General features: G+C 44.5%; 1 protein-coding gene across 2 annotated transcripts; it reads right to left on the minus strand.

Moving 5' to 3' along the window:
- Positions 1 to 4,155: 4,155 nt before the first annotated feature.
- On the minus strand, positions 4,156 to 14,795 carry LOC102377588 (ficolin-2-like). Of its 2 annotated transcripts, none has more exons than XM_006029685.3 (10): positions 14,521 to 14,790; positions 13,261 to 13,374; positions 12,924 to 12,977; positions 12,307 to 12,342; positions 11,784 to 11,819; positions 10,071 to 10,103; positions 9,635 to 9,762; positions 8,114 to 8,243; positions 6,355 to 6,489; positions 4,156 to 4,680 (listed from the first exon to the last, which is right to left on the minus strand). In XM_006029685.3, the coding sequence occupies exons 1-10, from the start codon at positions 14,600 to 14,602 to the stop codon at positions 4,424 to 4,426; spliced, it is 1,005 nt and encodes a 334-aa protein (XP_006029747.1). In that variant the 5' UTR covers positions 14,603 to 14,790; the 3' UTR covers positions 4,156 to 4,423. The 2 variants fall into 2 exon arrangements, with proteins under 2 accessions (XP_006029747.1, XP_025066989.1); XM_025211204.1 differs by lacking the exon at positions 4,156 to 4,680 and adding an exon at positions 4,683 to 4,816 and having other exon boundaries at positions 14,521 to 14,795.
- Positions 14,796 to 15,107: the final 312 nt, after the last annotated feature.

Consider the following 15,107-nt stretch of genomic DNA (forward strand, 5'->3'; position numbering starts at 1 on the left):
CTCCATCTGTGTCCATGCCACACAACACGGTCCTGTTGCAGTCTTTTGGCTAGATGGTGTACCAGCCGCTCAGGAATTTCCTTTTCTGTAACAACTGCTGGCAGGTACTTGCAATTCTTTGCTCCTGGAGAGGAAGGTGACTGAACGTTATAACTACATTATGAAAATGGTCCAAGGAATGGTGATTTAGAAAAGTTTTTATAAAAAGTCTGGACATCAGGTTGCAGATACAAAAGGAGTACAGTGCTTCCTGACCCTGTGTCCCCATCCTAAAAGGCCTCTCTATAGCTCCTATTGTGGAAGGCTTACAAAGCGCCCTTCTCTGGGCTTTCAGAGAAAGCAGAATCAGGGTGAAAAGCCTCTCTCTCTGTATTCCCTGTCTGGCTGTGGATTTTTTATCCTGCACTTCATTGGCTCAAATTCTCCTGCCAGCCCTCTCCAGACATCTTCTGCCTGGCAGACTGAACTCTGAAGAGGTTCCCAAGTTGATAATGTGTTGAGTTATGAAAAAAACAGGAATTAAAAATCTCTCTAAAGCATGCATAATTGAAGTTATGCTCTTCAGCTTTATGCTACTTAATAATTTTAACAGAACCATGAACCTTTTTTGACCATAGCAGCTAATCAGAATTTTGAGTCTTTGTTGGTTGATTCCATTAAGGAAGAACTTTGATGCTGGAAATAGCTATTTCTTTGGTGCATTCACAGGAGGTCATAGGCCTGGCCTTTCCACTGTGAACTCTTCTCCTGTTAGGAGCTCTTATTGGAAAGTCTCCCAAATAGAACTGAGGGAATTGGCAGAGGTCATTGCAGGACCCCTGGCACAGCTTTACGAGCACTCATGGTGCTCTGGTGTGGTGCCAGAGGACTGGAAAAGGGCCAGTGTGGTTCCCATTTTCAAAAAAGGGAGGAAGGAGGACCCAGGAAACTATAAGCCAGTTAGTCTTACCTCGATACGGGGTAAGCTTTTTGAGAGAATTATCCTGGCACATGTCCATGAGGGGCCAGCAGGGGAGGTTATGCTTAGGGGCAACCAACATGGGTTCATTAGAGGCAGGTCCTGTCAGACCAACCTGGTGGCCTTCTATGACCAGGTCACAAAATCCTTAGACACAGGTATAGCAGTGGACGTAGTCTTTCTGGACTTCAGGAAGGCCTTCAACACTGTCTCTCACCCCATTCTCATTAAAAAACTAGGGGACTGTGGCATCGACACCTACACAGTCAATTGGGTCACTAACTGGCTGGAGGGCCGCACCCAGAGAGTGGTGGTGGACGGGTCATTTTCAACCTGGAGGGATGTGGGCAGTGGGGTACCCCAGGGCTCGGTCCTCGGACCCGCGCTGTTCAACATCTTCATCCGCGACTTGGAAGAGGGGGTGAAAAGCACCCTGTTCAAATTCACAGATGACACTAAGATGTGGGGGGAAGTGGGCACGCTAGAAGGGAGGAATAGGCTGCAATTGGACCTAGACAGGCTACAGGGGTGGGCAGATGAGAATAGGATGGGTTTCAACACTGACAAGTGCAAGGTGCTGCACCTGGGGAGGAAGAACCAGCAGCATACCTACAGGCTGGGGAACTCCCTTCTCATCAGTGCAGAGTCAGAAAAGGATCTTGGAGTCATTATTGATGCCAAAATGAACATGGGCCGACAGTGTTGGGACACAGTCAGGAAGACCAACCGTACCTTGTTATGCATCCACAGATGCATCTCAAGCAGGTCCAAGGAGGTGATTCTCCCCCTCTATGCAGCACTGGTCAGGTCACAGTTGGAGTACTGTGTCCAGGTCTGGGTGCCACACTTCAGGAGGGATGTGGACAACAGACACTGGGGGAGTCCCTGTTCCCCCGAGCACTACCAGGAATTACTAGAAATAACGGTCACAAGCTGGCAGAGGATAGATTCAGACTAGACACCAGGAAGAACTACTTCACTCTCAGGGCGGTTAGGATCTGGAACCAACTTCCAAGCCAAGTGGTGCTGGCTCCTACCCTGGGGGTCTTTAAGAGGAGGCTGGATGAACACCTTGCTGGGCTTGTTTGACCCCAGTACTCTTTCCTGCCATGGCAGGGGGTCAGACTTGATAATCTACTCAGGTCCCTTCCGACCCTACCAACCATGAAACTATGAACTCCTTCTGGCTCCTAGAACTCGGTGCTCCCCTCCCTTCCACCACCCCCACTCCCAATCCCATTCCCCTTCCCCCAACATGGCACTTTGTGCAGGGGCTACAGTGTGGCCCTTAGCTTCTGCAAAGTAACGGAGCAAAGTAAAAGTCTCTCACTCACATGTGCTACTGTCCTCATTCATACAAAATGCTATTGCTAAGCAGTGTGAAGCAAGAAGGGTGTGCTCTGTAGCCCTCTCCATGGATAGTGATGGTCTCTGCAATGGTAGTTATGGTGGTATTCTCCCCACACTCTCCTCTCTTTTCGGGTTTTAAAGCAGAGCGTTTTTCCAGGCAATAGGCATTACAATATTAAGCTCCATTTCTGAACTCTCCTTCGCTCAGTCTGCCTCCGTACTCCATGTTTTGTCTCCACTGAGATCATTGGGCAGAATATACCTCTGCTCAGGCAAGGGGAAACCTCTGAAAGTTTTCAGTTACTTTTTAAAATGACAAACTTCTGTAGCCTTACAAAGGCATAGTAAGTAATAGGTTGGTCTTACTCTACATGATGGACTTTTCCTCCTGCTTTAGGATTGGCTTCAGAATCCTCTGGAAACAACCTAAACAGTCCCACTGGATCAGTCCCATATGAATGCCTAGCCACTGAGCAGGAAAAATCACTGCTGATGTAGCTGCCTTCCTAAATCCCCTCATTTCACTCATGTCCCATAATGTACCAAAAAGGAGGACTTTGGGTTGGAGCTTAGCATTTAAACTTCTCCAGATTCAGATGGGGGATTTCCCGTGCATGCTCATAGGCACAATACATTAAAAGAGAGACTAAATTGATCAATTTGTATCCTTTCTTTTTTAACAATCTCCAGGCGCATTTACACGTGCCCCTATTCTGTTGTTGTTACTGTACCATCATATAGTACTTCCAGTTGCCCACAGCTGGGGGCCTTGCCCCAGCCAGGGCTGTCTGGTGCAGCTGCACTGGCCACGTCAGCTGCCAGCCAGCCCGTATGGTCACAGCACAACCATGTCTTTTTCAGGGAGTTGGCGGGAGGGAAGCCGTGCTGGGCTGGTGGTGGCTCGGGCATGCTCCTCCCCGCAGTGATGGGGTCCGGCCCTGTTACACTCTCCCATAGTCCATAAGTACTGCAAACAGTTTGGGTTTGTTAACACCTGCCTTGCAAATCTTAGGCTTGGGTATTGGGTAGTGGTGCACAAAACAAGCACTATTCAATTCGGATTCGGCCCAAATCGGGGACAGTGATTTGATTAGTTGATTCGGATCACTGTCCCTGATTCAATTTAGCTGAATCTGAACCTGAAGATTCAATGCTGATTTGGAGAATCAGCAATTTGAACATAGACACAGCTTTAAATGTTTTTTCTACATAGCTTGAGGTAGCAGCGCGGCTTGTGAATGCTGTGATGCTGGGGTGGATGGAGTGTCCCACAGGAACATGGGGGGCCCCTCCACATACTCGGCGGCAAACCTAGAAATGGACCAGAAGCATGTGGCAGAGACCCCCTTGCAGCGTGGAGCAGTGGGGATTCCCCCCCTGCCTAGCAGCAACTGGTGAGTGGGGGCTCTTTTTTAAACAACCGGGATTTTGGGTGGGCAAGGCAGCCATGGGGGGAGGGGGCCTGGGAGAGTGGGCAGGGGTCGGAGGGCTGGGGGAGCAGGCAGGGGATGGGGCCTGGCAGGGGTCCCTTCATGATCCCCTCTCCCCTGCGAGCAGAGACTACCTGAATTGCTGAAACTATTCGAATCTTTTCTGAATTTATTCGGAGAGCTTTGAATTAATTAGGACCTTTTAATTGTTCCCCTGATTTGATTCGGATTTGGAGATTCGGCCACCGAATCGGGCCGAATCTCCTCCGAATCAAATCAGCACCCGAAGCATCACACAGCCCTAGGACATAGCTCTGTTTGTCGCTATTTCACTATTTGTCATGAAAGAAGTAAACAAGTGACAGTAATTATCCAGAGATCTGTCAGTGTTCAGAGTGAATAAAGCAACATGCACCTCCGCATTTACTCCACCCTCAGAGAAGCCCTCCACGGCAATTCTGCACAGGGATTTTAGACATAGCTACACATAACCCAGACACCATAAAACTACTTTCAGGATATTCCTGTATCAACTCCAGTTACTGGGAAGCAAAAAGAGCAGCCCTTTGTGACCAATGCAGTGCTTTATTTGTTTCTAAGGATGATCAGAAGGCAGTGGCGGGTGTTGGGACTATCCAAACGTCCTAAAATCCTTTGTCTAGAATCTTCTCCTGCCCTGACCTTCCTATGTGCTTAGCGTTGGCCTAATTTTCATTTCTGAAGTTTTCAAGGAATATTTATACCCTTTCCATTTCAGCCAGTTCACTCCATCTGCATAACTTTCATGTATTCCCCTCTTGTAAAGTCCATTCAGATTGGATTCATGGCAATAAAAGTACCACCAGGCTCCTTTGTAGCTTCCTACACAGTCGGCAGAAGAAGGGTAATTCTTTTGGTCTTTAGTGGAGAATGGCATGCCATTGTGATAAATCAACGAATCCCCTGTGCAAATTGAATGATGTCATTGTTAACAGCTCACAGCAAGGTAGTTCTACAGCAGGCATCTTAGCCAGCTCTGTCATTTGGGAACATTGGTGTTCATCTCCCCGTTTCAAGGGTACTCAGAATCCCTCTAATTCTGAAATGGGAATCAGAAGCTCATTATAACCATTTCCCTCTTGGCTCCTAATGTGTCACATGCCAGGTTACATTCCCAGCAGCAATCTGCAGGGAGTCAGATATTGCAAAGGGCATTTGTGTTTCAGCCTTTGCACTGAGACTCAAAAGTACTGTGGCCAATCATTTTAAGAAAGGACATCTAGATACTCAGTCTTTGGGAACTGAAGGAAAAGGAAAAAGCTCAACCTTTCTTTAGGAAAGTGCCAAAACATCTAATGCTTCAGTTTGCACAGCTGCCAACACATCTCCCACAACCCTACAATAACTACACCCCACAACAGAAACCTCACTATTTCTGGATCTTACACTTGCACCTCCAGAAATGTTGTATATCTCACCCAGTGCACCAAATACCCTGATGGAAAATATGGACAAGAAATCAAACAACAACTGTGCACAAATATAAATGCACACTGAAAATCTATCAAAGACAAGAATACCCAACTACCTGTGGGTGCACACTTCTCACGAGACAATCACTCCCTCTCCGATCTCTCAGCTCTAATCCTCAAAGGGAACTTACAAAACACTTTTGTAGACGAGCCTATGAACTTCACTTCATAAATCTACTGGATACTAAAAATATGGACTCAATATATACATTGGATTTATGACACATTACAACCTGCCTGACATCTGATTCACCAGGTACCTTGCAGACCTGACCCCTTACATTTTTCTCCCCGCCAACTTTTTCCCCTCTCCTACTTTTCTGCCCTTTGTCTTCCTAATTTACAGCTATTTCCTTTTTTCACAAACAGCCTCTTTTCTACCTTGAATTACAACTACTGGAGAGTCACCCTTATTCACCTTTGGCCCCTCCCCCCCACTTTTTTCCCATCTCCCTTCCCTGCTTTAGCTTTTGTTTTCCTAATTTTTATCTATATACATTCTCACTGATATCCTATCACACTTTTAGCTTCTCTCATTACTTGGAATCTCAGAACAGCAGAGATTTCCTATGCCTGAAGAAGGGTGATTGTGCCTGAAAGCTTGCTAGAAACTTTTTTCCAATTACTCAGTTGATCTTATAAAAGATACCACATCTACTCACAGAACCTTGCCTGCCTATGCCTTTAGACCAACATGGCTACAACTCAAAAATCCAACAGCCGGATTACAGGTTTGTCATATTTACAAATCATGTTCTCTCAATCTAAAATGATTCAATTTCTATCCTGAAAGTAAGAACAAAGCAAAGATTAAGGTTTGTTCTTGTTTTATCTCTACTTTCTATGTCTGTGTAACAAAACCCACCATTAATTTCCTGCTAAGCCATTTAATCTTCATTCAGGCCAAAAGAAAAGCTCAGCAGCTGTAATGAAAACAGACTTTCAGGACTGTGTAGAAGTAAATTCAAGCATCAGATCGGGTCCCAAGAACTTTCACAATGACTGTGGATATGGAGGGATTCCTGTTACTTCTGCTTTAGGAATTCCTTGCTTTGTAGGAATTTCTTGTCACACAAAAGATTGAGCAACAGTGCTGAGTACCTACCTGCATCACCTTCAGCGTATTTTCCAACAGCCATCATGTATTTTTGAGATTCATCTAAGACCTTGAATGTTTGGTATTTGGCAAATGCAGAGTTATTATCAAAATCTGTGAGGTCAATACGAAGTTCAGTTAGCGCTAATGAAAGAAATTGAAAGAAAGAAAATAGCTGATCATATTCCATCCTCATTTTGCATCTTCAAAACTTTTTTGCTCTACCATAACTGAAGAACTTGGTCCAGTATTGGAGCACTATTTTTCATGCCTATCAAATACACCAAACCAAGCAGTACCCTTCCTCTTGTTTGTGACACCAACTTTTCCTCCTTTCCACTAGAGTTTTTCTTCACTTCATCTGCACTAACAAACTACTGTACACCCTTTCTTGGTTCCACCTACACTTTAGTAGTACCACAAGAACTGGCAAGAAAAAACCCTCTGAAACTTTTCCTACTTGAATTCCAGATGCTACACTCAGATGTGGTCTCCTGGAGTCTTACTGTCCTGACCATAAGGAATGCTGCTCATGTGTGGACAGTGTAATATGAGGAAGTGGCTGGGAAAAGGCCAAAGCATGAGCATCTGGAAATGAAGCCCTCAGAAGGCGATTTCAGCATTTCCTAGTGTATTTCAGACCTTTGTGTTTGCCAAAGCAACACAGGGAACAGGAGCATATACATGACAGCTCGTATGTCTTCAGTAGTCTGCGTTCTGCAGTCCCGCTAGCTAGGTTCTCTGTGCTTCTTAAATGAGACAATATGGGACTACATGAGATGCTGACTACAGAGTAGCCTAATGATGCAGTAGTGCATCACAGCATAGGCAGTGCTAATATGCTACTGTGCAGTATGATTAGGTTACTGCACAGCAGCATCACTTAAAAGAATTTAACTAGTGCTGCTGCACAGTAACTCCGGTTACTGTGCACTTATTTGGTACTTGCTTATACAAGTAGTAAATAAATGTGCAGTAACCATGTACAAAATGTGCAGTAACTAATCACCTAGCTGGAGTCATTTGACCCCAGTACTCTTTCCTGCCCACGGCAGGGGGTCGGACTTGATGATCTGCTCATGTCCCTTCTGAACCTATCAACTATGAAACTATGAAACCACTGCACAGTAGCATCTCATGTAGATGTGTCCTGTGTGTACTTTTGAGAAGCAGATCATATGCAATTTCCTTCATCACTCTAGCCTGTCAGTCTAGGCTTTGTCTGAAGCCAATATGGCTATCGTGTGAATTGCTCCAATTAATTTTTATGAAAGGTATGTTTCTGAGCAACATCCTTGTTCTCAGTTGTCCACCTTCACTGTGCTGTGGCCTGCAGCAATGATTCTCCACTGGCTGGCTGTAGCCCCCCAGGAAGTCATGGAGTTGCTACAGTTGGGTCCCAAGCGTGGCAGTGGAGTTGTGGTACCTGGATCTGTGTGGGAGCTGAGCAGTAGATTGGCAATGGGCCTGCCAAAGGGAGTGAGATAGCTGTGGCTATGAGATCAGAAAGGCCTATACTACATACTGGTAGTTGATAAGTCATTTCATAGAATTAATAGTCTACTTAAGCAAACACGGGATGGTAGCTACTAGCTGAGATCAGTCTCTTTCTACAGACAACACAGCAAAGTTTAAAACACACTCGCACCTCCTGTCTTGTTTTCTTCTCTTGGAGCCTATTTAAAATTCTGTTCTGCACTCTCTTCACATGAGGATGCAGGTAGGATTTGGTGGGAAAACAAAATGCTGTTTTGGGATATTTGCTTACTTGTAGTCGTCAGTATGTTAATATTGTCATTCCCCAACCAGAATTCAGTCAGTCTGCTGCCAAAACCTTTCTTATATGCTTTCCAATCACGATAAAAGTCTACTGAACCGTCCATCCGTCTCTGGAAGACCTGCAAGGAAAGGAAGGGGAATAACATTAGTTATTATTCTAAAAAAACCCCAAGGGTAATATCAGTCTTGTACAGCATCAACAATCAAATTGCTGTTAAACTTATCTGGATCTTCTCTTCCTCATGAACATATGAGTTCAGACTTGTATAGATTTTCTTCTTTATTTTTAGTTTTGGTTGAAGACCTGAAGAGGTGGAAGAAACTAAAAGATAATGGTATTACTATCGTCTGGCCTCCAGTATTCATTGGCCACAGAACATCACCCAAGTACTGCATAGAAGCTACCAGTAGAAGCCTAATGCAGTACACAAACCCAGTGTGAAGTTCCCTATACTGGAAGGCTAAGGTACATCTTGCATGTAGGAACAGGATGTGTGACATAAGGCAGCAGCTGTAGAGGAAAAGAATAAGACGACTTTCTAAGCCTTTTTCCAGCTCGGCAAGTGAGCTTTTGTGATCACATGAGACGCTTGTCCCCTGAGTCCCACCACAGCCCAGCTGGTCCCCTATCCTGTTACTGTATTAGTAGGTCACAGTGAGATTGGGCAATACCCTGGTCATATCCAAATTACTCTCACTTTCAGCATCCACTCTCTACCACTGTGACACACGAGACTGGGCAATATGGACATATGATCTGACCCAGTAAATGGCAGTTCTTATGTTCTTATAATATGTTAATAAAGTACAATAATATTTAGAGTTGGTCAGAAAATCTTCTGAATTCTAGAGTTTAAAAAGGCACTTCCATTGAAATGAAAAAGCTTCATAAAGTCATGTGGACTTCACTGACATTTCCTTTTGAAACAAAAGAAGGAAAAGTTTTTGACAATTGTTGAGGAAGAGTTTTTGACACATTAAAAAGCAACAACAACACTGGATTAGAACACTTCGATTAATCTAAAACTCTTTGAAAATGTTGGTAGTTTGAATTCTGATTCACAGCAGTCGAATGTGAATGCTCTAAATCCTTTGCAAAACATTATTTCCATCCACTGAACAGCTCTGAGGGCCTACAAGACCTCACCTGCCCTAGACAATCAGTAACCCATTCCTCCCTCAGCTTACTGACCTCTTCTTCCCCGAAATTCTAAAGAAAAAGAATCAAACTTGTTACTTTCAGATCCCCAGCCTCAATTTTATCTGAAACGCTTACCAGTTTGCACAGGAGGGTAACAGCACTTTAAGAGACTCAGTAGCATCTTTTGGATGTTCAGATTCTAGTGATCTTGCATCATCACCAGAGTTATTACAAATACCTGACAATGCTGCATTGTCCCTTCTAGGTACATCCCAGTGCAACAAAGCTTTGGAGCAAGCTCATACCCAGTGAAATACATGGCTTTTGATAGTATCAAGACTGGACAGTCTTTGCATTGTTTTCACTTACAGTCCAGCCACCTCCATCTGTGTCCATGTCACAAAACACGGTCATGGGCTTACAGTCCTTAGGATAGATGGTGTACCAGCCACTCAGAAATACCCCTCTATCTAAAAGTTGCTTGCAATGCTTTGCTCCTGAAGAAGAGGGAAATTCAATTTAATTAATACATTCTGAAGAAATGGCTAATTACTCAAAGACAAGTGATCCTGAACATTTTTAAGAAGCAAGATGTTTCAAAAAGCTTTTTTCTTGCAGTTTAAATCCTAGGGCACTTGACATCCTTTTTACCTTGTCTTCCTCAGTCTCAAACTGAGTTGGATGCAGTATTAAAACTGCATGCATTTGATCTCTCTACACTGTGAGATAAATTCCATGTTCCCTGAATGGGAGGAGGTGACAACTTCTGCAACCACTTGTGATGTCTCATTATTATAACACTCACCTTTACACCATATCTGGTCCAAATATTCCTGTCCTGTATAGGAAAAAAAATGCAGCTCAGGATGATTCAAGCCAGCCAAGAGACTACTGTTTTCCCCTCAACTCCTGCTCAAGCCATGTGGCAGGTATGTATCATAAATTACAGAGCAGTAAAAAATATATGATTATGTGAACAGGATACAAGCTTAAGAGGGACCAAGACTCTGAGTTTTGCTTTGCTCTAAGCTGTGTGTATTTCACCTCCTACTGCCTAGGAAATGACCTGCTCGGCAGCACGGAAGTGGAAAGGGATCTCGGAGTCCTAGTGGACTCCAAGATGAACATGAGTCGGCAGTGTGACGAAGTTATCAGCAAAGCTAACTGCACTTAATCATGCATCAGCAGATGCATGACAAACAGAACCAAGGAGGTGATATTTCCGCTCTATCGGGTACTGGACAGACCGCAGTTGGAGTACTGCGTGCAGTCTTGGGCGCCGCACTTCAAGAGGGATGTGGATAACCTGGAGAGGGTCCACTCATATGGTTAAGGGCTTGCAGGCCAAGCCCTACAAGGAAAGACTAGGGCACCTGGACCTCTTCAGCCTCCGCAAGAGAAGGTTGAGAGGCGACCTTGTGGCTGCCTATAAATTCATCATGGGGGTGCAGAAGGGAATTGATGAGGCTCTACTCACCAAGGTTGCCCCTGGGGGTTACAAGAAATAATGGCCATAAGCTAGCAGAGAGCAGATATAGACTGGACATTAGGAGGAACTTCTTCACAGTTAGAGTGGCCAAGGTCTGGAACGGGCTCCCAAGGGAGGACCCCAGCCCTCTTTCCTGCCTATGCAGGGTGTCGGACTCGATGATCTATTGAGTTCCCTTCTGACCCTAACATCTATGAATCTATGAATGGCCTGTAACCCATAGAAAAAGCTGAGAATGCTGGAAAAGAGCTTCCTGAACACTGCTGATTGTGGCTATACATTGCATGTATAATGCTCATGAATCACAGCTCCCAAAGCTGCCTACTTTTTACTGCATGGTCTAAACCACTGTCAGAAAGCCCTCATCAGAGTTCTTAACTTCTTTCCCAGCTAAACTCATTTCTTCACTATGAGCAATGAGCAATAAAACAGCTGTTCACGATAAGGATTCATCCAGTTGGCTTTATCAAAAACTAGTTTCGCTGGTAGGTATTTCAGGCACCTCAGGGTGTGAAATCCATACTTCTTTTTCAATATTTCTATAGACTTCAACACATTCTTAGGCAGTAAATGCAAAGAACACCAGGCCATACAACTTTTGCCCTCACATACTGCTTCAGCCCTATAGGGACATTATGTAGAGCACGTGTCTACCAAACCTTCCAGCCCCTGATAAAGGCAGCTGTGCCGCTGTCTGCTGGTAGGCTTGTGTTGTTGGTTTCTCCCTTCCCCACTTTGTCCTAGTCATGTAGATGACCATGGGGACAAATGCCATAATAATGACAGAGATATTTCCAGACCAGTGGATTTAACAGACTTTCAGGAGGATCAGGTCTGGATTGTAATCCAGATCCAAGTGTGGTGATTCCTGCCCATCTCTTAAGTATCAGCTATAAGGGGTCAGCTAGTGGGACATGATGGAGTTCAGCATTACATGCAGGTAAATATCAGGCAAAAGTTATCTGTGTGCTGCAGGGAGTCCTGATTTTAAAATGAAACAAAGTCCAGGAAGAGGGCAGACATTCTTACTTATTTCTGAAGCTGATCCAGGGCTTCCTTTGTCTCCTAAAGAAAAAACACGTAAGACAGCCTTTCAAAGGTAGGTAATCTCACCCTGATCTGAATTCACCTCCCTCTGCCCCCGCCCCCTCCAGCACTTCATGTGAATCCCATCTTGGCATAAACCCCCAGTTTAGCTCCTTTACCCTGTTGAATTCTGAGTGTTGGACAAATTCCTTCAGATGCTGTCAAAATTCCAGCTAATCCCAAATCTCAAAATACAAATCCTAACTGGGTGTCAGCCAAGCAGTGCTTTACTGGCACTGTTTGGAATTCCACATATCGTGCAGCAGATCTCCAAGAGAGCTTGAGCCCCAGGTAGCTGGCTGAGTTGATGCAAGATCTTCAATGGACACTGCCTACACAGACGGTGCCGAGCTCTTTTGAAAAGCTCCTTCTGTGCCTAGCTGAACAACCTCCATCCCCAAGAAGAGCACTGCAACAGCAGGGATGTCATTCTCCCAATAAAAATAATTATTTAAGTTCTCCTTACCTTGTGGACCGTGCTCACCAGGGTCGCCCTTTTCTCCTGATGGAACAAATGGACAGTGAGAGCAGGGACCTAGCAATCTGAATGGGAGCTCAGAACTGGGGCTCGTAAGGCTGGGGAAGCTGAATTCTGACAAGGCATCTTTGGAAAAATATTTGTGAAAAATGACCTTAATTTGATTAGCTGCTATTTATGGGTCCCCACACTTTCTTGCTCAGGAAAAATTTAAATCACCGCTGATATTCCTAACACTGCTGACCAGTCTTGTGAACATTGATATCAGATGCTCTTTGATCATCTCTCCCTTTAAAGGTTCTAGTTAGCTTGTCAGACAAGAGAAACTACCACGTGACCCCTCCCCATGAAGTGCCAGAGCTTTTGGCAAGCATTTTATGGTGTACCCACATGCCACCAGATCTCTGGGAAATACTTAGGAATAACAGACACTGTCTCAGCTATCAGTAGTGGATTTTCAGTGAGTCAAAAACCAGGAAGAGGCCTGGATACAGGGAGCCTTTGACAGAATTGGAATCAAGTAATTTGGCAAACCCCAATCCTTGAAAATGTCTGAAAAAGCCCTTTCTCTTGAAATCACATATCTAGTCTCTGTTTGCTTTTACCTTTGTCCCCAGGTGGTCCCATCTCCCCAGGAGGCCCAGGGGGTCCGGTGTCTCCTATAGATGCAGAAAACAAACCTAAACATCCTGTCCATTCAGTAGACATTACAACATACCTGCAATCTCACATGTAGCCTGCACTGATCCTAGAAGTAGTGGAACCCAGCCAATTGACACCAGCGAACAGTATGGCCCATGCTCTCTGCAGACTTTGTAAATAGTACCCACACACGTGGTCCTAAAACTGGATTTTAACCAGGATGACTGTGGCTATTCATTAAGTACTTGCTGCTTGCATAAGATTCTGAGGCAGATTTCCATCAGGTGCTTGGCAACATACCTGTCTCTCCTTTATCTCCAGGTTCTCCTTTGGGACCCATGATACCATAAGCTCCAGGGAGACCGTGGATAATATCAAGCTTCTTAGTTCCATTGACTCCTGTTATTTTTACTTCTGGAGACATGAAATGACATGTATTAGAGCCACAGGATCTGGCACATTCTGCAAATGTTAATTTCCAGAGGGAAGTAGGATCTGCATGCAACGTCAGACAGAGCTCTTTTTTTTGGCTAGAAAGGCAAATGTAATCCAATGGCATGGGTGCCCTGGACTTGGCAGCAAGGTGCAGATAGGAGGTGAAGGACTGGGCCTCTGGACCCTGTGTGCCAGTCTCATGGGACTTATATGGAGAGGGCCTGCAGAGGACACTTTTTGGGGCCTTGGGAGAAAGCAGAATCAGAGTGGAAAGCTTTTCTCCTGAATTCCTCCTTCTGGATGTGGCCTTTGTGTCCTGTGCTTTGTTGGCTCGACCTCTGCTGCTCTCTGAGTCCACACATCTGCTGCTTGGCAAACTAAAGTTTGAAGAGCTTTCAGAGTTATGATTTGAATTTAATTTAATTCAATTTACGAATTGAATTTAAGGGATTTAAAATTTCACTTACATTTGCCTAATGTAAATTACTCTTCCGCACTGTGCAGTAGGACTTAAATATATTAATGCAATTTTAAATCTAGTAGTTAACCATAATGTAGAGTCTTTCCTGCTTGTATCCCTTCAGAGAAAAACATGGGGGGTGGGAAATAAGCATTTCTTTGATGAACTCATGTGGATGAGGAAGGTGCAGGGTCCTGTTTCCATACGCCCAGGAGCACTCTGGCAACATATGTTTTCTTTTCTCATGGTTCTTCACCTACTTCAGCCAGCACACTGTTTAAAAACCCAATGTCTCTGTGACTCTTATGGGGAGGGGCTACAGAGGACAATCTCTCTAGGCTTTTTCTGAGAGCAACTTTCTCAGCAGATGTTCCACCGACTCGTTGACCTTCTCCCCTTCTCATATTTCCATTCCCATGCTTCTTTGATTGCTTCTCTTTTCCACCTACCATATCCCAGTGCAATCAATCCCCACATATGATTCTCTTTTCAGGTCACAGCAATACAGTTTTAGGGCCCCTTTCTTCATGAGAATAAATTGAACTTTGACATGCATTTGATCTCTGTGTCCCCCAAGTCTAACCCTCAATGCAGAGGCTACAGTGTGGCCTTGAGAAAAAGCTAGTAATTACCATACTGTTAAAGGGAATGATTTGGTCTCTCACCTGGGCAGGTCTTCTCTTCCTGACATTTTGCTACTGCAAAGCAAAGTAAAGCAAGGAATATTTGCTGTGTGCCCTTCCCCATGGATGTTGCTGGTCCCTGCTATGGCAGCTCCTCTTGTCTTCTCAACACTCTCTTCTTTGTACTGGGGCTTCAGAGCTGAGAGCTTTTTCCAGGTAATAGAAATTACAATATTAGGCTCCACCTCTGAACTCTGCCTTCCCTCTGTATTCCACACTTCTCCACTGAAATCATTCTGCAGAGTATCTCCACTGGAGCATGGAGAGCCTTGGAAAAGCTTGAAACCATTTTCAGAACAATAAATCCTCCTTGTTCTGGTTCTTCTTTGGTCAGAAGAGGACTTCAATCTGAATGTAGAGATGTTAAGTTGTAGGTTTGTCAGGAGCTTCATTCCAAAACTGTGAAGTCAAAAGTCCACGGCTGGGGAACAAACTACATAGAAATTCAAGTTTCATAAAGCAAATGTTGGAAAAGTGACCACTGCAATCACATCTCTTCTCATTTAGAAACAACAGAAATGGCCTATTCAGTGGTTTGGTCATCTGTGTTATTTCAATGATACACAGGC

This window comes from Alligator sinensis, unplaced genomic scaffold (assembly GCF_000455745.1).
Source record: "Alligator sinensis unplaced genomic scaffold, ASM45574v1 scaffold323_2, whole genome shotgun sequence".
In the NCBI taxonomy this organism is placed as follows: domain Eukaryota; kingdom Metazoa; phylum Chordata; order Crocodylia; family Alligatoridae; genus Alligator; species Alligator sinensis.

What these genes read in the sequence shown, in the direction of transcription:
- LOC102377588 (XM_006029685.3), bottom strand. Translation starts at nt 14,602, where the DNA reads ATGGGGAAGGGCACACAGCAAATATTCCTTGCTTTACTTTGCTTTGCA. An exon ending in GGACCAGATATGGTGTAAAG is followed by an intron (nt 9,763 to 10,070) that starts GTGAGTGTTATA and finishes CCTCTTCTTCAG; the next exon opens with GAGCAAAGCATTGCAAGCAA. An exon ending in TAACATACTGACGACTACAA is followed by an intron (nt 6,490 to 8,113) that starts GTAAGCAAATAT and finishes TTCTTTCATTAG; the next exon opens with CGCTAACTGAACTTCGTATT.